Here is a 24,351-nt window from a genome sequence, read left to right on the forward strand (position 1 = left end):
AGAAGTGAAGTTTGTTGAATAGGTAAATGACATGACTTTTTATGCATCTAAAATTTCTAAACGAGGTTTTGGCCGTACGTGGTTTGAGGAACCCATAATTTGTATCACTAAAAGGAAACTTATTTTTACAATTTAAACTGTGAATAGTCGTTTGGCCAACGGGAAAAGAAGAAAATATATGAGAAGAAATCAAAAAGCCATGTTTACCTTTCCAAAAAATTCAATTAGTTTCTGCCTCAAACGAGAAAGTGCTTATTTTGTTTTTCCTTTCAGACGAATAAATATATTAAAACTAATAGCTAAACCCACATCTTTGTCTGTCAAAAACCTCAATTAACTCACATCTAAAAAATTCAAAGAGCAAAATTTGCTGTACCATCAATGATCTACATATGCTCTCAGCGCAGCACTAAAACGTTTACTACTCATTTTGTTTAAGCATTTGGATAAGATTTTTTAGTTTTACGCGTCAGGAACCCTATGGGCTCCCGTCTTATGAGGATGTTGAGCGAGTGCCTTTTTATACGTCGACCAATCGGATGAAGCGCAAGCAACGTTATGAACCAATCAGAAATGGGTTAATTTTCTTGTGACTTTCCAAAAGCGAGGGAAAATGCACACATGTGAGACCGGATTGGTTTTGGCTTCGCTTCTCATTGGTTGAACGAATGACGCGAGGGTTTTAAGGCCGGGACACACTAGGCGACAAGTCGCAGCGACATGTCTCTGCGACAAGTTGCTCCATGTGTACTTTTTGCAAAACAAGTCGCTGCGACACGACGCCTGTTCGGAGCACACGCAGTGATCTCGTATGAGGGGGAATGTGGACTAGTTTTCTAATTCAATATGGCTGACCATATGACGCTCTCTCATTGGTTCATTTATATTTTGTCGCAGCGACTTGTTGCCGGAAGTGTACACACGATGCGACAACGCTGCTTTCGCTAATTTTGTCCCTGCGATAAGTCGCACGAATTCAAACTGGTTTGAATTCGTACGACTGATCGCAGTGACAAAATTCTGCCGCAGCGACAATGATTTTCATGAAATTAACCGTGTCACACAAGGCGATTTGTTGCGGCGACTTGTCCCCGCGACGTATCGCAGCGACTTATCGCCTAGTGTGTCCCGGGCTTGATATTGATATGATATGATATTTTATTATTTATGCACGGTAAAATCATCAGCTAAGATTACAAACAATGCTAAAATCTAAATTACAAAAGGTAAAATTTTAAAATGATTACAATAAAATACAATTACTATAATACTATATTAATTCTAAAGCTGCTTTCCATGAATGCCGTGCTTTATACTAAAATATGTCTTTAATCAGATTTTTGAAAAGCCCAAGAGACTCTGCTTGTCTCGCTTTGAGGGGTAAGCTATTCCAGACAGTAGCACCTCTATAGCTGAAGCTGTTTCTATAATAATTTGTCCGTGGAAACGGAACATTAAGCTTTCTTTCAGAGTCTCTTAAACTATAAACAGATTCGCGGTTTGTAAATTTAGAACATAGATATTCCGGTGCTAGCCCCTGAAGACACTTATAGACCATTGTGGCCAGCGCAATTTGTTGCTGGCTAACTAGATTTTTCCAGCCTAAAATTTTGAATAGCTCGCTAGCATTTTTAAAGTGGCTATCACCCATAACAATTTGCCTTTCAGTTTTTTTTACACTACGGTCCAAAATCAATGATTTTGTTTGCTGAATCCTTTCCTTCAATGAAATAGTTCTTTGAAAGCAGCGACGAAAATTCTGTGACGTTGGCCAGCTGTTAACTGATACCAGCAAAATATCTGTGCAATCTCAAGGCAAGTGTTTGATTTATTTTATGGGTGTAAATTTATCACTTTTACTTTTTTTACTATGAATATCGTAGGAAGCCTTTGGTATTTTATTTGTCACAGAAGGAAGTCTTTTTTTACAGAATTTACAATACATGAAAGATTGCCTCACCCTAAAATCTCGTTCCCAAAATAGAGACACTGGGAACGAAGTTTCTCACCGCGGAGTCCCGTGGTTGAAACGCAACAAGTACAGTTCTAGATGGCGAAGATGCGTTAGTCATTTCAGCAGTTTTTGAATTTACGGGTGCCTGCGTGTCTTATAGACCGAGAACAGCGGGCTTGCAATTGACGCTATGACGAGCTCACCGCAACATATACTCTTGTTTATAAGAGACTATTGGGAATTGGACAGAAAGGAAAGCCATCTTAAAAACGCTGACCGACTCTCATGAAAGAATGTTGCTCTTTTAAGGCCTCTCAGTTGACGGAAAATTCTGTCATAAATTAGCATATGGTAGTCAATCAATTATATGTAAACATGTATTATAAAATAATTAGGATAGTACGTGCACTCTCATTGGTCAATAGCTGTGTTTATGTGAGAGTATGGAAACACGGCTGTGACATCACACGAGTTTTGATTGGTTATGTAGTCAGACGCGCGTTTTGATTAGCTGGTAGGAAATATGAGAGTGTATCAAGAAAATCTATTTCAATCTATAAGTCAAAAAACCAGCATTTTCCTTCATTTGTCGAATTATCCTTGAGAAATATTTTATAAAAGCAATAGAGGACTTTTTTCCGTGTTTCCATAGCACAGGTTAGGGTTAGGGTTAGAATTCTCGACAGTTGTGTAAACCCTCGACTGCGTTTCGAGTTTGCATAACTGTCTCGAATTCTCCCAAATCCCCCTCGTGTTTATATGAGGTTATGGAAACGCGGAAAACGTCCTCAATTGCTTAATTATAAAATTGCGTTTTCTGGATAAATATTGCGAACGGCGATTGGTGCGATGAAAGTATTCATTTATTCATTTGAACAAAGAAAGCTCCAGACGCAATCGGAGGGTTGGTAGAAAACACGATATCGGGATCACAAAAACAAGATATGGAGATCACAGAGGATGAGAAGAGGGAGCAGGCTTATTGGCTAAACGAAACTTAATTGACAAGTATGGTCGTTTGTTTTCCGTTACTCGTATCGAAGGAAAATTGATTGTCACGTATTTGCATATTAACAGCGATACTGACATCGCAAGTCTTTCGGATTTAGTTAAGGTTTAGACTAATGCATTAATTCAGTTTGAAAGGGAAAATATCAACAGCACGCGTGTTAGGTTCCCCAGAATAGTTTTGCATGACCATCGCTCCATCAATTAAGATCGCCGCGTTTTATGCTAAGCTGTTTCCGTTTGAAAAATCCCCAAGGTAAGTAAGATTTTATTAGGCTTGCTCTGCTGAAGACAAAACAGTTAATTCTAGTCTCGAAATTATTTTCCTTCAATTTACGTCAAGTTGATGTCGCTGTCTCCATTTTTTCCGCGGATTGATTGCTCAAAGGACTTACCACAAAGCTGTTTCGAGCGAAGCTTTCCGGGAAAGCGAAATTATTTCATCTTGCCTAAATACCTAGTCGTATTTAAAATTTAACAGGCTTGCGCTTTCATCCAGGACAAAAATTGCTTGTGCCGTAACTCTTTTGGCATAAAATGGAATTGAGATAAAATATTTTGTTTTTTTCCCGCTTAAGAAGCAACTTGCCCCGAAGCATTGAAACTGTCGACCACTTTTTGATACTGCAACGCGGCCGCGTTGAAAATGAATCTCTGTGTATTATTAATTCACAAAATAATGCCTTAATTGGTCCAGGGTTCTCATATAAGCTCTGTTTGTTAATTTTAAGGTTCACAAAATGAAAAGCAATTTACAATTGGCCGACAGTGGTCGCGCGAGCTAACGCCGGACCGTGCATACGAAAGAGAAAATAAGTCTTTCCTGCTGAAAGCCGTTTTAAATTTCGAATCTTGTGCTCTTCAGAAGTAAACATGGAGATTTTAGCCGATTTTGTTAGTTCTTTCCAAAAGGTAAACAAAGCTATTAGTGTATTTTCTTGATCAACATGGCTTTCTTGAGAATAATGTTCTTCAAAATGAATATTTGAATTTACTTGCCAACTTTAAATATAAAGGCAAGAGATCCAACCAATGTCTAATGACAGCAGGTGGTTTAAATTGACATCATGTCGGTAATGTTATTGCCGGGTGGGGTCTAGTCAAAGAAAAATTCAAATAAAACGCGAATAAATCAGAAGACAGAAATTTGAGAAAAAGAACAAAGTTATTACCGGTGCTATGAGTATTTCTTTTTGCATAATCGATAGGAATCTTGGATTGAACGCAAGCGGGAAACGATTTCAACGTATTTCAGGATTTAAGTTCTAATTTCTCACTCTCGCTGCATGGCTCCTTAATTCATTTCAAAGATGAAAGCGCAGTATAGAATAATGCATGAATAAAGAGCAGGTGATTTTACAGTCGGAGATATGGCAAGCCGCTTGTCGTTAAAGGAGAAAATTGCACTTAAAAAGAACGTTTCGTTCTTGATTACAGTGCATGTGTTAGGAAATTCTATTAAACCAAATATATTTTCTTTAATAGATCTTTTTAAATTATGCAAAAAAGCTTAGTAAAACCAATTAGCTTTACTACCTAAGCGCAATGGACTGGCAGTTTTTATTTTCAAAAAGGGCCAGAAAAAGATATCGTGCATGGTTGCTTGTCGCAAATGATACAGAATCACTGAGAATATTCATTTATGAAATGTCGCTCTGATTTGTAGGGTAATTCATGTAATTTTTGTTTAAATCCTGGCTAATTAAAGTCAACCGCAAACGTATTGTTTCTTTGATAGAGCCAATCTTGGTTTTAACCGATAAGGTTGTTTTTCAATTGGAGGTTAAGTTTAGTGAATAATATATAATTGAACTCCTAACAAGTTATATTGAAAAGCATATTTACATACTTCGAAAGTTGTAGGTTTTTTCCAATTGTACCTTGATGATAATGAAGTAATATCTGAAATGAGATATAGCGACATTAAAAGATCAAAGAGCCTCTGTAATGTTCATCAAGCCGCCTAAAACGTGCCAAGAACTGCTTGGAGACTTGGTCTCGGACTGAACTCATTGGCTAATTGTCCCGTTTTATTAACTTGTCTATTGCAGACCGACACTTCGTTGAAAACTTTGTTGAAAATGCTTGCCTTCTTTCCATACGTCCCAAAAAGGACAGATTTTATACGCGTCCCATTTTAAACACAAAGATCATTTCCCTTAACGCATTTCCGGCCAAAGGCTGTGGAGAGATTATTATTTAACATCTCGTTAAGGTAGGTTGGCTTTGTTGTTGGTTCTCTACTGAGTCTGCTCCGAGAGGTTTTCGCCTCTCCTCAAAAACCAACTCTCCAGTTCCAATTCGACCTGGATTAGAGGGCTGCAAGTTAGAAAACTGTGATAGGTTATTGCGTCTCCCTCTCTAAATAAAAGCTATTATTATTATCATTATCATTATCATTATTAGCTATTGTACTGGGAAATGTGGTTCGTTATATTGGGGTTTCGTTGTATCGATCCTCTGTGTAGAGAACTCGAAAAGGGTAGTAAAGAGATTGGACTGTATGGAGATTTCTTTGTCAGATTCCTTCAGAGCAACTTCGCAAGACAAACAGAAATGGAGTACGTTCTCAGATGTTGCGCATGCGCGCACAATCTTACTTTATGTGTAACATGCAGCAAGTTCCTACACTCCCCGGCGATAGCCCAGAGCATAAAATGTATCAAGTTTTGCTTCTGGCCATTAAAAAACGCAACAGTTCAAAAGTTCAAACAAACGTTCCTCGTAAACGATCTATTAATTTCTTATGGAAGCTCCTTGTCTCGGTAAACGTTGGGCAATATTTGACTCCTCCGGGTTAAAGGTTGTTGTCTGATGGGTTTCTAGAGGATACAATTTTTGGACAGGTCTCTCAATAACAGCGCTTGCTTTGTCACGCTCTACCACTTTCCACTGCAGCTAAACGTAAAATTCTTCCATATCCGGTGATCAATCTGTCAATTGTGCTGAGTCTGCGCACGTTGTCCTCCTCAACAATGACAACATCAACCACCCCGGTATTTGTGGCCTGTCTTTCCCATGCCTCCAAACGATGATATTCCCGAAGGCTCAACAGGTACTCCTTACGGGCGCCACCTTCTCCAGAAATGATCAGCCAGTGCCACTTAAGCTTGATATCGGGTACTTTTAGTCATGGTCTGTTTGGTAGTGGTAGGATCCCCACAGCTTTGCCGGGTATCGGGAAGTGTCAGACCGGTGATGAGAAGGCGTTAGGGGTTCCTCAGTGTCCTCAGCGTAGACATCGCGCAGAATGCCTGGACATCATGAATAATTCATAATCACTGAAGCGGCAAATTCGAATGCGATCGCGCTCTGAAGAGCCATAAATTAGAGAAGAATGGGCCAAAACTAGGCAACAAGGGTTTACAAAATTCACTTTCCCGGGTTTCAGAAATGATAATTTCAAGGTTCACGCACGGCTTCTTGAAAATCAAGGATTCGTCTACAATTTGCACTAAAACAGAATGAAATTGAGAAAGTAGAAGTCTTACGTTTTTCCACTTGAATATAAGGAAAAATTTGCAAATTTTCGTATAGACAGTCATTTTGGAGAGCAATTTTGGGAAAACTAACATAGGCATTTTGCGAGATCAGAAATGGTAAATGCAAATTTGAAATATTTGTGAAAGTCGGTTTGTAATGCATTCTCAAAGTGAGATATCGAGAAACAATAACGAAAACAATAACTGGAAACGTCCTTTGTTTCTTAGCTCTGCCCTGACAAGTTAATGAGTAAAGCAGAATTCCCCAAGGGAGAAAGAGCGCGTAATATTTGATCAATGAGAACCATTTGAGTCATTCTTTGTTGCTACTTTTACTGACCTATAATTTTTATTGCTCTGGAAGTAAATGTCCGGAGAACAATAGGCATTCTGCGCGATGTATAGGTCAGTGGCCGCGAGTTAAGAACTGCCTTCACCTCATTTAGAACCGTCATCAACTCTTCAAACCTGAGCTTAGCATTTCCAATTTGCTTCTTAAGGCACCTCTTAGTAGACTTCACCATGCGTTCGAAGAAGCCTCCCCACCAGGATGCCTTTGCCAGGTTAAATCGCCATTCAATTCTCCTCTCACTCAAGAAGGATGTCACCTCTGGAGCCTCAACTGTCAAGGCTTCTAGTTTGCCAACGGTTCCTACGCAGGCTAGCCAGCTGCTGCCTTGAACTTAAACTTGCTCCAAGTCGCCCTCTCGAAACTCTTCGATTGAGAAATTAAAGCCAGCGAAGCGGCCTCAAGTGAGATCGTGCAGCGACTGAACGAGCGAGTCACTTAGCAGGAAAAAAATTAAAGGAACCAGCCGTCACGTTGCGGGAAAAAAATTTTAAAGGACTTTGAGAAAGATACTTGGTTTCATTAGGCAAATTACAATTCATTACCCTCCCCTTGCATCTTGTAACTACTTGGCTATCCACGAAGGGCCCAAGACTTGCTGCCAGCTCTTTCAACCTTTCATCTTCTATGGCTTTCTGCAACTCCTTCCCCCACTTGACCTCAGAATCCAGAATCTCTTCAGTTGATAAGGGTCCTAGACCGGTTTCTCTTGTCTCAGCTTCTTTACCCTCGTGTTGCATATAAAGCGCACAACGTACGCGGTCACTCTAAAAAGCCTTGAGGCACTGCTATACTTCTCAGCTGAGATGAGATATTTCAATCCAACAGCTTGGGGTGTAGAAGTGGTAGCATTTGTTGCAATACTAAGACATCTCCGGGACTGCGCCTTCATTTCCCCATTGCGCTCTGGCTGAAAAATTGACTAAGAACATTCCAGTTACAGGTACTCCCCCGGAACAGTACATAAGCAAGAGGGAATCTACACTGTTTACTCCTGTGACAGGTGAAGAAGTATACCATGTTATATCGAAACTAAGTACATCCAAAAGTCGTGGGCTTGACAAAACCTCGAGCAAGCTTCTTAAGCTTGCCGGCCCATATATTTCAGAAACTATAGAAACGCGCCTGACAACTGTAGACCAATATCAATACTGCCGGCCATCTCCAAGGTAATTGAGAGAATGGTGCATTCTCAAGTCCTTGAATTCTCCACTGAAAACAACTTGCTCTCTAAATTTCAATCAGGATTTCGTGGTATACACTCAACCTGCACGGAACTGCTGTTAGCGACGGGTTTATGGCTTAGAAACATCGACGAAGGCATATTAATTGGTAATGTTTTCATTGATCTCAAAAAGGCCTTTGATACTGTAGATCACGCAACACTTTTGCGAAAGTTGAATTACTACGCTATCAAGGGCAAATCCCTAAAGTGGTTTGAGTCATACCTCGCAAAGAGGCGTCAACAGTGAGGAATATATATAATGTGGTGTCCCACAGGGATCGCCTATTGGGTCCGTTATTGTTTTAATATACGTTAATGACTTTCCCAATTGCCTACAGTTTTCTATTCCTGGTATGTTTGCGGATGACACCTATATAACTGTACCCGGTGTGAGTACCAGCAGTGACATTGAACCAAAACTAAAGTGTGACTCAGAAGCCATAGAGAAATGGCTAGCAACTGATAGGCTTAGCTGCAACACTTCAAAAACAAGTTCTATGACAGTTAGATCTAGACGAAGCATCATTGCATCCAAAGACATGACCCTTAGCATATATGGTAAACCAATAGAAAAGAAAACTACTACAAAATTACTCAGTGTACATATTGATGAGTCTCTGTCATGGGATAATCAGATATCTCACATCCTAACAAACCTTCAAAATGGCTTGCGTATACTCTATAAAATTAGATGTTACAAGTGACCGAGGAACATTGAATGCTGTTTACCGATTACTTGAGCAGCCGTATTTCCACTACTATAACCTTATGTGGGGTAATTGCTCAAAACCGCTTGCAGACCAACTACAGAAACTCCAAAATAGAGCAGCGCGCATTATCACGAAAGCGCACTATTCAATAAGATCATGCGATATGCTACAAGAATTGAATTGGCCTTCACTGCATGCATGATAGACAGAAAATGCAAATGAATATTATGATGTACAAAGTTTATCACGATGATGTAACTGAGAACTTAACTGAGCTCTTTTGTTTGACCTCCGAGGTGCCGAATTACAACCTCGGAGGCAGCACTTTCGACATGCAATTGCCCAAGCCTAAAACTAATTCGTTAAAAAGATCTTTTGCGGCAGCATGGAATGCACTTCCAAACCATGTAAGAGATTTGAAAACACTAAATAGTCTTAAAGCGTTTTTGAGAAGGGACTACCGTGATGATAATTAAACTAGTTAAATTAAAGGTTATTAAATTGGGTACTTTATTTAAAGTATATAGCTATTATAATATATTAGTACATTTTTAACAGTTGTAATTATACGTTTTTAGCTTTTGTATATAGTTACTAACTGCTTGAGTGTATTTCAGCCGTATTTCTTAGATTAAATCAGATAGGAACACGGCTAATTTGAAAACCAATCTTATGTTGGAATTATTACCGTGTATAGATAAAGTTCATTCATTTATTCTCAAACTCATTAATAATTCATAAGCCAAAAACAAAAGAAATCACTACCGTAAAGGAAGTTTGGATATGTGGTCTTAATTAGCGTTAAATTTCGCCAACTTTGATACCAAATATCTCTTAAAATACTGATTCCTTTGAGAGGCAATATCAAACACTCGATAGAGTGTTCCATCAGATATCCAACCACATCGAAATCGGTTAAAAAACTCGGCCTTCGGCCTCGTTTCTCAACTTGCTTCTCAGTGTTTGGGTATCCGATGAAACACTCCTTCTCGTGTTTGATATATTACTTCAATACTTCATCACCAGGATTCTCAGTCTTCTTCAGGAATTGTAATGGCCAAGCATCTTTAGGTAGCTTCAACCAGAACGGTCCTTCCCACCATTTCGCATCAGTACTGAGAACAGAAGCCGTAACTCTGGATGGCAAATCTGCAGGATTGTCAACTCCAGGACAGAACCTCCACTGTTTCGGTTCGACAGGAGAGCGAATTTTATCAACACGGTTCTGAACAAAGTGTTTTCAAACTCTTGATTCCCCGTTATCCAGTAGAGTGAGACTAGCGAGTCAGTCCAGCAACACAGTTCGTTAGTCACGAGATGTCTCAAGAGCTTCTCTAACGCCCGGGCTCTAACGTGCACAACTAATCTTGACAGGATACCAGCATGGAGCAATTCAAGCCTAGGAATGGTCTACTTGGTCAATGGGGCGACTCGGATTTTAGAAGCGACTAGTCTAGTGAACGTTCCTAGGTCCGTTACCATCCTCAGATAAACTACAGCAGCATAGGCGGTGTCTCAAGGCCTTATGCGCCATCTTGGCGCCAGGGGACAGGTGAAGGTGAAGCATCACTATAACCATGCAGCTCCACCGATTCAATCCGTCCTACAGCAGCAGGTACATAACACGTGCAATAGCGATTTCCGCAGTCCCTTGTAAACCAGTAGTCCAATTGTTCCACCGTTTTGCAGACTTGGGGTAGAGAGATTCGTCCCACATCTTCTTGTCCCTACTCAGTTCTTGGAGCAAGATCAACATCAACATCAGCACTGGTGAGATCAGCCCAAGGAGATCATTAATCCTTGCAATAACACGGGGAACATTGCGCTTTGTGGCCGCTAAATTCAGGGCCTTATAGGAAAAGTCTCATCATAAGAGTGCCTTCCTTGTGGTTCCAGATAACCCCTAAGGACTTGAGCTCGTACTCACTCCTCTCTATCCCACAGTATCCAGGGAAGGAGGTTGCAAAGGTTTTATGTGGCTGAGACGTTTTGACTGAAGTATCACAAATGCTAACATGGTATTGACTGCCACAGTCCTTGCAACGTGGCTTTTATGTACAATCTCTGCTTTAGTGTTGCCCCCTAAGGCATACAAAGCACCTCCTTAAGATGCCCAGTTGTGTGGGTACACCTACTGCCATAGGACAATCAACTGAAGGATGAAGATTTCCGCAATAAGTGCAAGTCGGTTAAACTTGATTTAGGCCTATTAGTTAAAGACACATGCAAGTGTCGCAGCAGTTGGAACATCAAGACCACGACCCTTCATAAGGTCATTTCCTCTTTCCTTAATTCTACCAATAAAACTGCATCTTTCTCTGGCTTCTACTTCCGTTCCTTGAAAGATTTCAGCAATTTATCAAGGTGCCAAAGTGTCGAGTTATGACGAATCTCAGTTGACTTCGTCAGTCAACTTGTTCATCATCACAGGCACTAACAAACTACCGTAGGTATTAGAGGCTTTTCCAAGGGCCTCCAGCCCCCTAAGATGGGCCTCAACCTTATCATAAATAATTCGAATCCGCTTCACATCGGTGATCGATGTCACGGCTGGCAGGTGCAGAAGGGCTTCCATGTGCGATCTAATAATGAGATGTTTATTTCCAAAACTTTCGGGTGGAATCTCGGTAGCGTTCTTATAATTTGACTCAGTTAGTGATAAACCAGATATAGAAGCTAAGGCTGCACCCTCCAACAAACCTCTTTGGCAATATTCGCTTGAACAGATGCGTTGAAGGAATCACAAAACGACTGCCAATCCTTTGGCAGAATCGCTTGATACTACTTCGGTAATTTGGTGCTGAACTGTAATGGATTGGATCCACCTGATGTTTGTTGGCACAGTGTCCTTTCTCCTTTGTTTTCTCCAGGCTTGAAAAGTCTTTCGGCCTTGCGGATGGTGTCCATAATTCGGGGTAGACTTTCATACACCGGACTTCCGATAAGGCCTTGCTAATTAGGTATTATTTTGTTCGCTTTGTTCTTTTGTTTCATGGACATTAATTATTTGGTGATCCGGTATTTGAAAGACCAGCCATAATTCGACGTGCGAATTCACTTTTTTCTTTGATTCCCTTTTCCGATTCTCCAGACCCTTCTTCGCAAAACACTTCCAAAATATCGCTGTCGAGATTCTTAATAGCGTCGGCTTTCTCCCTGAGCAGTCCAACATTTGGCTGAATAGTTTCCATCGACGATGGTTCAGGGTTTCCAAAGATAGTTTCCGTTACGTGGAGAAGTTTGCTACCTTAAGTTTGGTTAGCTTCGCGTATGCGTTTCTTCTTCCCTAATTCATCCCTTATCTCTTTCTCCTTCGCTTTCGAAAGTTCAGACATTTTAAATTCTGCTCAAAAGGACCATGAAGAAAACTCGAAAAGGGTAATAAAGAGACTGGACTGTATGGAGATTCACTTGTCAGATTCCTTCAGAACAACTTCGGAAGACAAACAGAATGAATAGAATACGTTCTCAGGTCTCTTCAGATGTTCTTCTCATAGGTCCTTGAGCACGTGCTTTCAAAAAATATAACAAAAGCGCATGCGCACAGAATTTTACTTTATGTAACATACAGCAAGTTCCTACACTCTGTTCAGAAAATTTTGCCGCAAGCCGAGTCAACACTTTCGTTCAGTATGCACTGTGTTAGAATTTCATTCAAATCGATAATTCACTATCGCTCACTCGTAACTTCGATTAAATGCACCACTTTCTTATTAAACTTTTTTAGTAAACTCCTTCGCTCTCCTCCAGGGCGTTTGCGGTGGACTCTGGGCCGGTTCCCTTTTTTCAACAAAAATCATATAGTTTTCCAGACAACTTTATCACGTCGATAAGCTTCCATATAATTAGTCTTAAGTGGTAGCGCGGTGTTAGGAAATTAAACAGGAAATTTCCACCACTAATAAATTCCAAGCTGTCGTATTTGGAAACTTTGGAGAAATAATTTCAGTCGGCATTATTTTTGAAACATAATCAGTACGTTGAAGTTTTATGTTCATCGTACAAAACCTAAGCAGCAGTTGTTTTAGTTTTGAGAATACAACGCAGTTTTTGAAAGAATTACTCTTCATTTTGCATTTAATTTTTTTCCCGCTTTCTTTGGGGTCAAGTCAACATCTTTGATTTCACAGTTTTGTTGAACCCTTTTAATGCTGTTTGGTTAGACCATTATGTCAGCTACAGAATTAAATTTCATAGAAAAAAAAAAAATGGACCGTGATATTAAATCATCCAAAACCCCTACCTGCACTTTGAAGCTGCGTTATATTTTAATTTCCTTGGGTGGAATTCCTTTCATTCATAACATCCTAAGCATACGCATGAAACTGTAAATGCCCAAAGGGTATACAACCGACACAGCTTTACTTTCGCAGAATTAAAAAGCCGAAGTACTTAAGTGAGTGCAAAGGAACCGAGCAAAAACCTTCTCTTTCGATCGCTTTGGTCACATATAATTCAAAATTCGCAGCTGTGATCACTTAAGGCGTTTCGTTTCGAGTTTAAAGCAAAATAATATTTGAGAAGCGAGAGTGGACGAAACAGATCGTCGGAGTTTTGCAATAAATTTTTGCCATGTAGAGTCAAGATACGTTGCCTAATTTTGCTAACAGGCCAATGCTAATTGCGTCAGAAAATATCCGGTGGTGTCCTTTTGCAAAGATTTTTCTTTTACCGGATGGAGTACGTGATTGGATGTAATAGCTAACGTACTGAAATATTCTGTCCAAACAGACTGTTGTAAATAAACAAGGCAAAAAATACGAGGACATTCTGTCTTTCAAAACAAACAGACACAGAAGATCCTTGATCTAATAACGTCACCTTTGTCCATATTAAGTACTTTTGTCAGCCTTGAATATTAAACAGTCGACTCGAAACAACTCCGAGGAGTTGTTTTAATCAAGGTTCGGTTTTCATAGCTGCTTCCAAGTTAAAGGTCCCACACAATTCCACGGATAACAGGTATTAGTAACAGCCCCTCTTACATATCTTTTCAAAGTTGAGAACCTTATTTGTATCAACGCAGACCGAGAATCTATATGACAAAGTGCAAGGCATTGTATTTTCTTAAATGCATTTTAAGTCGTCGAATTCAGCTAGTTTCATTCCTCGGCAGGAATATACTATGTTTTGCCTCATCGCGCTTGAATATCAATGAAACACTCAACTTAGTTTGCGATCGGGAAGAAACACGGCTGAGAAACATAGACTTCAAAAAATATTCACCAATCTTTGACAGCTGAGTGATATAGTGATGTGTTATCGCAAACAAAGCTAAGCTACAGAGCTGACCACATTCTAAATAGCCACCTAGTAACTCATAAATTAGTCAAACCCGGCCCGCTTAGTTCAGCTTTGAATGCTTTAATATTACACGTGAAGTCATCAGCTGTGATTTTTTTGTCGCTCTTCAATAGAAAGTGTCTTAAACGCCAACACTACTAACACGATCACTTTCGATTCTATTCCAGCCCTGAGTTTTTGAGTCAATACATTTATATTTTGTCGAGAAGGGATCGCAAACGCCGCTGAGCTGAGTGTTTAATAATTCAATTTCCCGAACACGAAACCAAACCACTGCTGAGTCCACCACTGAGTCTCAGTAATGCGAAAAAAGTTCGCCGACGCGCGCAGCGAAATGTCCCCTTTATTACCTTTTCGCGTTGCAGTGTCTGCACAACAAAAAAAATACTCAAGTATGATTATTTTTTTTATTGACAGATGTGCCGGTCCACATGTGTGTAATAACAGATGTCTTGAAGTGCTCTTAAGCAAATCTTATCAGGCTCACAGTGAAGGCAACTTTTCACAAAAACCGCGCTGAAAAGCTCTGGATGAAATCGACAGACTGTGTGTCTCTGAGCGTGTCGTACTCAGACGTTTGGTTCTACAGCGCCGTATCATTGGCTGGTTTTTCTATCACAATGTGCGTGCCTGCTCTATTTCTTGTTCTCACTGCAGTGATAACTTTGTTGTATGCGTTATATTACCATAACAGACAAGAATTGAAGCCTTGTTTGTACTTTAAGAAGTCGAGGATTAGTATGGTCATAAAGAAAGGATGCAAACGCCTTCATGAAGAATACAAACCAACATTTTGGGCTAGGAATCAACACCTCCAGACAATTTTGCCCTGGCTTTGGTGGCAAGATGAGATTGAATTCACACGCGAGTATTTGCAAATGGCTGACAAGGGAGTTATTGCTTTGGACTGGGTTTCCCTGGATGACAACAAAATGATCAACAAAGTAAGCCCAGTTATGCTTCTTGTACCTGATTTAACCGGCACCGCATCTGACTTGGTATCCGCCTGCACTGAAGCTTTGGTGCGAAAATTTCGTCCAGTGGTATTCAACCGGCGCGGGCATGGAGGATCATTGCTATCAACTTATCGTCTGCAAAGCTTCGGGGATGCAAGCGACTTGGACGAGGCTATTGAGTTTATCAGTCATATGTATCCCTATTCAGAGATATTTGCTATTGGATTCTCCACGGGCTCTGGGCTTCTTATGTCCTATCTGGGCGAAACAGGGGTATCTACCAAGCTGAACGCTGCAGTTTGCATTTCACCTTGCTACGATGCTGAGGCACTTTTTAAGTCCAATACTATTCCCGAACCATATAACTGGTTCTGGACGTTAAAGCTTAAATCTGTTTTACGTCAGCATCCTTGCTTAGGAACTGTTATCAATTATAATCTCGCGCTCCAAAGCTCCAGCGTTAAAGAACTCGACGAACGGGTTTATGTCAAGCTAAACCAGTTTAGCTCGTTAGAGGAATACTGGAAATATAACAATCCCATGCGAAATATCACGAACATCTCGATACCAGTCCTTTGCATTAGCGCGCTTGACGATCCCATTTGTCCCAAAGACACTATTCCCTTTAGCCTTTTTAAAACTTCAAACAATTTGTTCCTGGTAACAACTGAGATAGGGGGCCACTGCGGGTTTTTGGAGGACTGCTTTCCATCTTCCTGGGGCAACAAACTTGCCATTGACTATTTGGAAACAGTGTTTAACCAGGGAGTACCCAAACAAACAGAAGATAACCACGTACATTTTTTCCCAGAGTTCAATGGGACGAGGAATAGAAGTTATACCACATAAAAATGGCACCATGAACTTTCAGGACTCCATAAGAATAAATAAATAAACAATCGGCCGCCTCACGGAGGGATTTTTAAATTATTGTGTTCGATAACTATAAATGCGAAAAATCGTATGAGCAGCAAACTTTAAGCGCGATGTGAAGCTGCATGCAAGCTACAATTGGGTTTGCTATAAATTTGCTTTCTGATTCGCTAAGAATGAGCCCACCACAAAATATAGCAATGCAAAAACAAAGCAAAAGAAAAATTACTCGCTACAATTAATTGCAAATGCTCCAATGTAAACAAAGCCGTGATTACAAAGACTTCACTTTGAATCAATTCTGTCAGATTTTATTGTTCTGTAATATTCAAAGATAAGGTGACCTCTAAAACATCGTCAAGCGATACTTTTATCAAATACAAAAAAACATATATAGATATATATATTATCTTTTATCATAATACATACAAAATACTGTGATATTCATTTAGTCAATCACTCCATTTTTCCATATTATTGCTACTTTTCTTTTTGTTTTGCTGTTAAGTATCCGTATGAAATGTCCGCCAGCTTTGTAAACACATTGACACCCACAGAAAGGGAAAATTAATACACCGCATGATTTAAATATGATTTGAAGAAATGAAAATTTAGTAGGAAATTCATATGGCAAAGTATTCAACTGTTTTTGCAATTTCAACCAACAATAATTTACGTGATCAGCTATGTCGCTATCCAAACTATATTTTTTTTCACTGAGAAGAGCTCAACGCAGGGAGACTGTCATTTCTCGGCGGAACGTAAATCATGCAATAACACTCAAGAACTCGTTTGATTGGCTTGATGGCAGCCTTAATTACCACCTAGCCGCTTCCATTTGAACTGATAATAAAGGGTATTAAAAGATTATCTTGTGGTACCGCGCGCTTTAAAGTCGAACATTTTGACCTTTAGTGATCTCTATTTTTGATTTTTACGGTGCGTGGGGATCTTTTTCAAGCCGTAGAGCTAAAAAATCTGTCCGGACAAACCAAGATTAGGGGAAATTGTATTGAAATAGGAATATTGCTCACTACGGAGGAAGATGGGAAGATTAGCTCGTAGTAAAAGATGCCCTATCGCACGCCATTCCTACTAATGCGGGGGAATCTTTTCAAATGCAAATATTTTAAAATATTTTCCCACGCGTTAGCCTCCATTGCAAGCTAATTCCAGTCCAATACCAAGAATACGAATTCTGGTCAATAGACCTTATTCACGATGGCCGCCATGTTGGATTTGCTATTATCATGCAAATTAGCTACGCACTTCTGAGGGGGCAAACAACACAAGTTGGAGAGATTATAACGAACATCTTAGCCACACAGATGATTTGATTCACGTTCATTGAACGTTTCTCAGCTAAGTAGTCAAAGAGAACGATTACAGAAGTTATTTCGATGTTTCTTTTTAGTGAAAAATGAGGAGATAACGAGGAAGAAAGTCAAAATGTCAAAGGCAATCAAAGATATAAAAATTATTATAAAACCTACTTAATTCTAAATTCTAAAATGTATTTCAAGCAATGTTATTTCAATATTTCGACGAGCCGATTTTCCGCAATTTGCCTTTTTGCCAATGTTTTTCCCCCAGCATAACACATGGCTAATTTGCATGACAATTTGAAAACCAGCATGGCGGCTATCGTGAATAAGGCCTATTACTTTCCATCGGTCTTTTGAAAACTGCTCTAATCACCATAACAAAGACTTCATGCACCTTATTCCAAAATGGCGGTTATTAAGTATTCTTTTGCTTCCATTCAAATTGGCGCTTATGGCCTCGTTCAATGTTAAATATTCTCTTGATTTTTACGTTTGAAAGGGAGTCCATAAGGTCTAATTTGAATGGAAACAAGAGAATACTAAACTGGCGGCCATTTTGGAATAAGGTGTACATGCAGCTATGTAATGGTCAACACTAATGGCCATCCGTCAAACTGACGGTAAAGACTTGTTTCCATATCTCAAAGTGCCCTTCGACGTGAGGGGCCTGGAGTGGCGGTAGGGGGTGAAGGGTACAATAGCTGAAACAACCCCAACCTTTACAAAAATGCTAACCTTAGGCCTAAACAATATGCTTTAGATAATGTTTAGGCCTAAGGTTAGCATTTTTGTATGGGTTTGGGTTGTTTCAGTTTTGTTGTTGCAGGCCCTTCTTGTTCAAGGGCACTTTGAGATATGGAAACAAGTCTTTACCCAAAATGACGTTGGACATTTCCTTACAATTACACGACGCAATATTCCATCTTAATATGAGAAGCTTATCGCCGTAAAAAGAATGAAAACAGGCAGAATTAGAGCTTTAGTTCAACAAGGAATAACGTTTCTAAGCAAAGCCGCGCTGATCTACAGTATTTAGGTCTAAAAACCACTTTGAAGACGGAAAGCTTTTACTTGTTTTGCTGGGAACTACTATGTCAATACTCCAAAAAATTCGACTTTCCAGGAGCTTGTCTTGTTAGTCTAGTGGATATTTGAATATGCAAGGAGGACCCATCGATCTGGGTTCAACTCTTTGGCTCGCCTAATCTGGATGTTCTCTGCACATTGAAATGTTTGTTTCTTTGAAGTATATTTAAAGTCTGAAGTAGATTGTACGTCGTGTAAGTTGAATAAAAAGGGAAATGTCAGTTTGAGGGATGGCAATGAGTGTTGAGCCTATGTAATGCGCCCGCGGTGAGAAGGACGAGAAACTAGTTGCTTAGCAACGGGCGAAATTACAACTGAAAAACCAGGCAGGACTCAAACTTACGACCTTTCCGTAACACCGGTCGGATGATCCATGATTGAGCAAGAAGCACTCCTGGAGATTAAGATCGTTTATCCAGGTTCTTGATAGACTATATGTCAGGCGCTGGTCTGCGGACTCTACAAAGACATGCGCTCATGCAAACTTTCGTCTTTCATTACCTACCGACGCATCACCACAGTTTCTATAGAAGGTAACGCCTTCAGTTCATGCACCATTATCCCTTTTGAAACCTCCTCTGCCAAGCCGGCAGAGGAAATAAGCAAGAGGCTGATGATGGTCAAGTCCACAAACGGCTCACTTCTTACGCACTTGCAAGACCTTGTTAATCCGACACGAAGTACAGGTCATGATTTTCGTATTTCTCCCGCGCATTGACATTGTCCAAGCCAGTTACTTATTTAAACCTACTTTTAGCTACAGCGGCAGCCTATTTTGGAACTCCTTACCTGAAAGTGCTAGGGAGATTGAGTCAATTAGACCATAGTTAATAGAGGGGAATGGTCAGGTAACCCGACAAATTTCTTTGTTGTAGGTTTTTGTTCTCTTTTTTGGCCTTGACCGTGCACAAAACACAATAGTTGTTTACTCCGTACCGAGGAACTAGCCAATCGAAACGTGTTGGTTACGTAATTCATGCATAGTGTATGAGCGCAAAACAAAAGATTGTGCACGGTCGTGGACTTTCCAACCTAAATCTTGGTATCTTTGTTTGCTCTTTTGATGTTTGCCGAGCTTCCAAACCAGTCCACTCACTCTATTAACTATGATTAGACGGTTCAAGCGCACTTTAGTCGATAATCTTGTGGAAGGCAATGTTTTGATAATAAATGTTCATTCTTATACCATCTTACTGTAATTTTAGGAATTCCATTGCAATTACTAAAGACAGAGTTTAAAACAAAGAATTAGTAACAGTAGCAGTAGTAGTAATGGTCGTATTAGAGATTGCTTTCACTTCAGTTCCTGCCTGCGGTTGTTCTGTTGGTAGTACCCAGGCCACCACGTTAGAAAAAGGACAGTGATTTTACATTCGAGTGTGTACTTGTTGAGTGACTGGGTGTTCAGCAGCTTTTCACCAAAGGAAGCTTGCTACAGTAGTCAGTACTGTTCCAGTGGAAGAGATCAGAGCTCAAGGTATGCCACGCTTTTTGTGGCACATCATGAGGCAGCAGGGGTTGCCTGACATTCAACTTGTGGTGACGCTGAAATGGTGGGCAACACTTTATCATTTCATCAATGTCTTTGTTGATATTCGCCCAGAACACAAAACCCTTTGCTCTTAGCTTGCGCTTCTCGCTTCCTGACATTCTACCACTCTTGAATATTAACATAACTATTATCAAACGGCATGGAATGAAAGCTAGCTCTGTGTACATGTGTCAGTCCAATTAGTTCGAATCGTCTGAAAATGTTGGAGTGATAGTTTTTACAGGACCTTGCAGGGGTGTTTTGAATGACCAGACCGCTCAATATTGATGATTTCCAGATTCCCTTTGATTACTTCCGAATAGAGTTGTTTCCGAACGAAAAAGGCAATTTAAATGAAATATTCCGAGATAGCCGACCTGCGTTTTCTAACAAGATCTCCTTCTAATTGCTTGCGTAAACCCTTTCCCCAGTAAATTTATTTTTAGGAACAGGTTTATTCTATTTCCCTTGACGCTGAGATAGCTTTGTTTTTATTGGCTTTTAAAAAATTGTGCGTATTGAATCTCCCAAGGGAGATTTCATGCATGGGTTTTACAACAGTGGGCGTGCTGAATACCCCAAGGGAGGCGTTGTATAAATAAATCTACTCGGAAAAAGGGTTGAACCCTAGGCTAAGTATGGATAGAGTGACCACAAGTGACTCGTGGTCACTCGTGGTCAGTGGTCACTCGTCAGTACTTTTAGACTCTATGCCAAGTATGGGATATAGAGGCTTCCTTCGATGAGCTCTTGACATTCTCGAACATTCTAAGTCGGATTGACTTCAAGGGTAGTGGAGATAGGGGGCGTTTTCCATTTTCCAGAAAATCTCGGAACTCGGTGGAAATTTCCTTAGGGTGAAAAACTTGTGCCATTTAACTTAAGTCCATTCGTCGCCTGGCGAGTGCGAGTTTTCGCGCCAAAATTCAAAATACGGCCGTGAATAGCCTGGAACTGGTAAGACCTTTGAAAACACATTTCCATCGGGAAAACAGAACTACCTTTTCAGAAATTCCTTTTTCCGGGAAAAATTTCCGCCGGGAACGAATCAAAAAGTCGCGTTCCGTTTACAGACGAACCGGAACTTCCGGAATTTTTTTGTAAATGGTAAACGACCTCTAGATGCGCCCCTTGATGAGCTCCTGAGAATGTTCTATTCTTGATGACACTCGGTCCTTTTCCTACTCGTCTTCAACAGGTCTTTTGTCGTTGCCATTCACCGCCTTGGCCCATCGTACAATTTAGACAACCACGTCCTCTTCGAAAGGACTCCTGCATTCCTTTATTCTTAAGTCCAGGGTCCAGTTTAATTTTTCACTACATAAACGTCGTCGTCCCGCAGAAAAGATTTGGCGGGAACCACGGGAATCGGCTACCGCGATGACATAAGCCAGTTTATTCTGAAAAAAAGGTTTTGAGGACCTAAATGAGGTATGTGCTCTCCCAAAACATTACTGTTCCATTTATTTTTTGGTACAATGTCAATAATCGAGAAGATCTTACGGTTATCCTATTTCAGCTACAACTTCACATTGATGAAGTTTTACTAGTAGAAAATGGAAATCCCGGCAGTGGAAAATCTAAGAAAATCTAACAAAGATAGCATTCAAACACTGGTTCCATATTTCCTCATGCAAGACAGATGTAGCAGGGAAAGAAGGCGAATGTTTTAAATTCTCTACGTGCAGTGCTTTCACAAATTTGTCGAGCCTTTTCTGTAAGCCTTTTCCGTACGCTTCCCCTCCATGCTGCCGCGAAATCGCGCAAAACAAATTTTGAACAAAGAGCATCGTTAGATGAAGCTTTAGCATTTAAGGCGTTCTATAAAGCTAGAGAATCAAGTTAGTGTGAGACAGGCGTTGCAAAAACCGAATGTAATGTACGCTATCATACACTGTTTGAAGAGAATATTAAGGAAGGGGGGAAGGGGGGGGGGGGGGGGGGGTGGCACTTAATTATGCAGAAAGACAATGGTTGCCAAGGAAGCTTTTTAGTCAAAGAGCCCTACAGAAAGGTTGTGTGATTAGGTGGTTCTTCAATGGAACTGTGACATCACTTCAGTCAGAAGGTGCATGCGCAACTAGTCCCAGTCCTCTGCCTTGCGTTTCAGTGAAAACTGGTAAAAACGCCCAGGAAACGAAAGGAAGAGGCGGTTTTTTCACTGGATGAGAACCATCCAATAATTGTTCGTAAACTGTAGCATGGAATTTCTATTTGGACAAAAAATGGAACTGACATTTTGAAAAGTGTATCAAAGGAGGGCCTTATGACGCCATAATTTTGTTGCAAAATAATTTCTTTTAAAATCCATGCTACAGATGTTGTATTAGAATGTTCTCATACTGTTGCGTTAAAAATTTGTGAAAAACATAGTTAAGTCGCCACGTTTTTAGGAATTTTCTGTTTTGGTCACTTGATTTACCAAGTACGAGTCGAATAACACAAAGGAATGTTAAATAGAACAAAAAAAAAAGCAAAAAAAGGATAACTGTAGAGTTGAAGGAATCCGAGAAATGACTATTTGAAGGGTTCCATAGCAACGGTATGGTAGTTAAGAGCCACCCCCCCTTAACAAGAATCAAATCGATCATGCAGCAAGGTTGTTTTCGTTTGTATGCAACGCTACCACTCGTTTGCAAAACATGACTTGCGCGCGCAATGTACTAGTATTTGTTTTTTGCTGTTAATTTTATTACAAACAATGTGGAGCAGGGGTGGTGCAGTAGTGGGAGCAGGGGTGGTGCAGTGGTGGGACCACTCGCCTTCCAGCAATGTGGCCCGGGTTCGATTCCCGGTCCCGGCGTCATATGTGGGTTGAGTTTGTTGTTGGTTCTATCATTACTCTGAGAGGTTTTTCTCTGGGTACTCCGGTTTTCCCCTCTCTTCAAAAAACCAACACTGACAGATTCCAGTTCGATCTGGAACGCACGGACACACGTTGAACGAACTGAGCGCTCTTAAGGTGTTCCGTGGGTAAAAAAAAATCCACTTCCATTTCCATTTTTCCAATTATGGAATACATGTGTTATAATGCAATATCAGTTTTGTGGAACATCAGTAGTTTTTCTTGCTGGATAACCAAACAGCATGATTCCCAAGCGAGTACAGCATTGGGTATTGCCTAACGGTCACCCATCCAGGTATTAGCCCCGTCGAACAGGACTTGCCTTCGCTTGGGCAAGCCGTGACACTATCACAGGAAATCGAGGTTAAAATTTATGCTACAACAAGATGGCGTCCAAACGCTGAAATCACATGGCATCAGCATCACCACCGAGGGACACACCGCGAGACCGACACGATTAGAATGCACTCTCCTCGAAAGCAAAAACAAATGTTCTTTTCCAAATACTTGCTCTCCAAAGATGATTCTTAGCAAGTGGTCAGCGGCCTTACAAATGATAATAAATCTTAACAATAAAAATAACAACAATCACTGTGGACATTGCCCAATCTCCCACGCAGCCGTTCTTGGTGTCGTCACGGAACGCTGCGTGACGACACAAAGAACGGTTGCATAGGATCCAGCTTAGCTAGGAAGGAATTTATGGATTGTGCATCAAAGACATTTAGGGGTAGGCTATTCCATTCCCTGGATGTATTTTAGGGAAAATTGAAAACAAGTGTTAGTAGGCTTCAGACGATGGGGATTTTGTACGAAAATTTGTAAGCGGCCAGCTGGCTCGAGATATGCCTGTTGATCGATCTCAACTTGTACACAACATTGTTAGCCGACCGCTGACAAACGAGGTGATTTACATGTAAGTGTTGATCTGTTCATGATTTATGCTACTTATTTTAGACAAAACATTGATTCCTGAACTACCCGTGGAAATCATGACATAAATTAATTTTTTTCGATATCTTAAACTTTATTTGCATAACATAAACAAAGACACATAGAACAAACATTACTTTCCAACACAGCAGAACTAGCTTACAACAGCACCTACACACAATATAGTAGTTTGACTTCATTACTAACTTACCACCCTTATACCTTAAACTACGCAAAAACTCTCCACTTCGACTGATAGCGAATAATTAAACCTCTGCTTTCAAAATAGGAAAACTAAAGTAACAAAAATAATTTTCTTAAATGAGGTCTTTGTCGGACTCTCATAGGCTGATAACTCATTCCAGTGTTTTCAAACCAATTTTTGAAAAAAAAAAAATGCCAGTCGAGATTTCGTAAAATAACTTTAAACATTAATCTTAGGGGAAGATAGATAGTGACATGTACAGCAGAAAAAAAAAGAAGAAGACGAAGGACAAATTGGTACCGTCAAATTAGAATTAGCAAAAATTGTTTTATTCAGGGAACTAAGCTCCCGCCCCTATCCACACTAAAGCGTTTTTGAGTCTTGATAATTATAAAATCAAAGAAAAATTATATTCAGTCTAAAATCTTCGGAAACGGTTTCGTTGAATCAGCCAAAGCATAGAGATTATGGCAAAAAATAGGCACGCGATGCGTACATGTGGTATTGCAGTAACGTACACAGCGCTTTATACCGGAAATGTCAATTGAGATGCGTTTTGTTTTCC

At 40.2% G+C, this 24,351-nt stretch overlaps 1 protein-coding gene across 6 annotated transcripts in view; it reads left to right on the forward strand.

Annotated features, from left to right (window-relative positions):
• The window catches only part of LOC137975118 (protein ABHD15-like), a 22,221-nt gene extending 5,481 nt beyond the window's left edge, over window positions 1-16,740 (forward strand). The window contains exons 1-3 of one of the 6 annotated variants that reach the window (XM_068822181.1): window positions 1-22; window positions 1,735-1,815; window positions 14,450-15,979. The exon at window positions 1-22 is cut by the window's left edge and continues 104 nt beyond it. In XM_068822181.1, coding sequence (XP_068678282.1) covers window positions 14,563-15,837 — 1,275 coding nt within the window. In that variant the 5' untranslated portion in view covers window positions 1-22; window positions 1,735-1,815; window positions 14,450-14,562 and the 3' untranslated portion in view covers window positions 15,838-15,979. Of the gene's footprint in view, window positions 23-1,734; window positions 1,816-2,823; window positions 2,963-3,012; window positions 3,219-5,013; window positions 5,178-13,566; window positions 13,691-14,449 lie in introns of those variants that run through there. The other 5 variants (XM_068822183.1, XM_068822185.1, XM_068822182.1 and 2 more) reach the window with 5 other exon arrangements.
• Window positions 16,741-24,351: the final 7,611 nt, after the last annotated feature.

The sequence above is a fragment of the Montipora foliosa genome, chromosome 11, assembly GCF_036669935.1.
Source record: "Montipora foliosa isolate CH-2021 chromosome 11, ASM3666993v2, whole genome shotgun sequence".
Taxonomy (NCBI): domain Eukaryota; kingdom Metazoa; phylum Cnidaria; class Anthozoa; order Scleractinia; family Acroporidae; genus Montipora; species Montipora foliosa.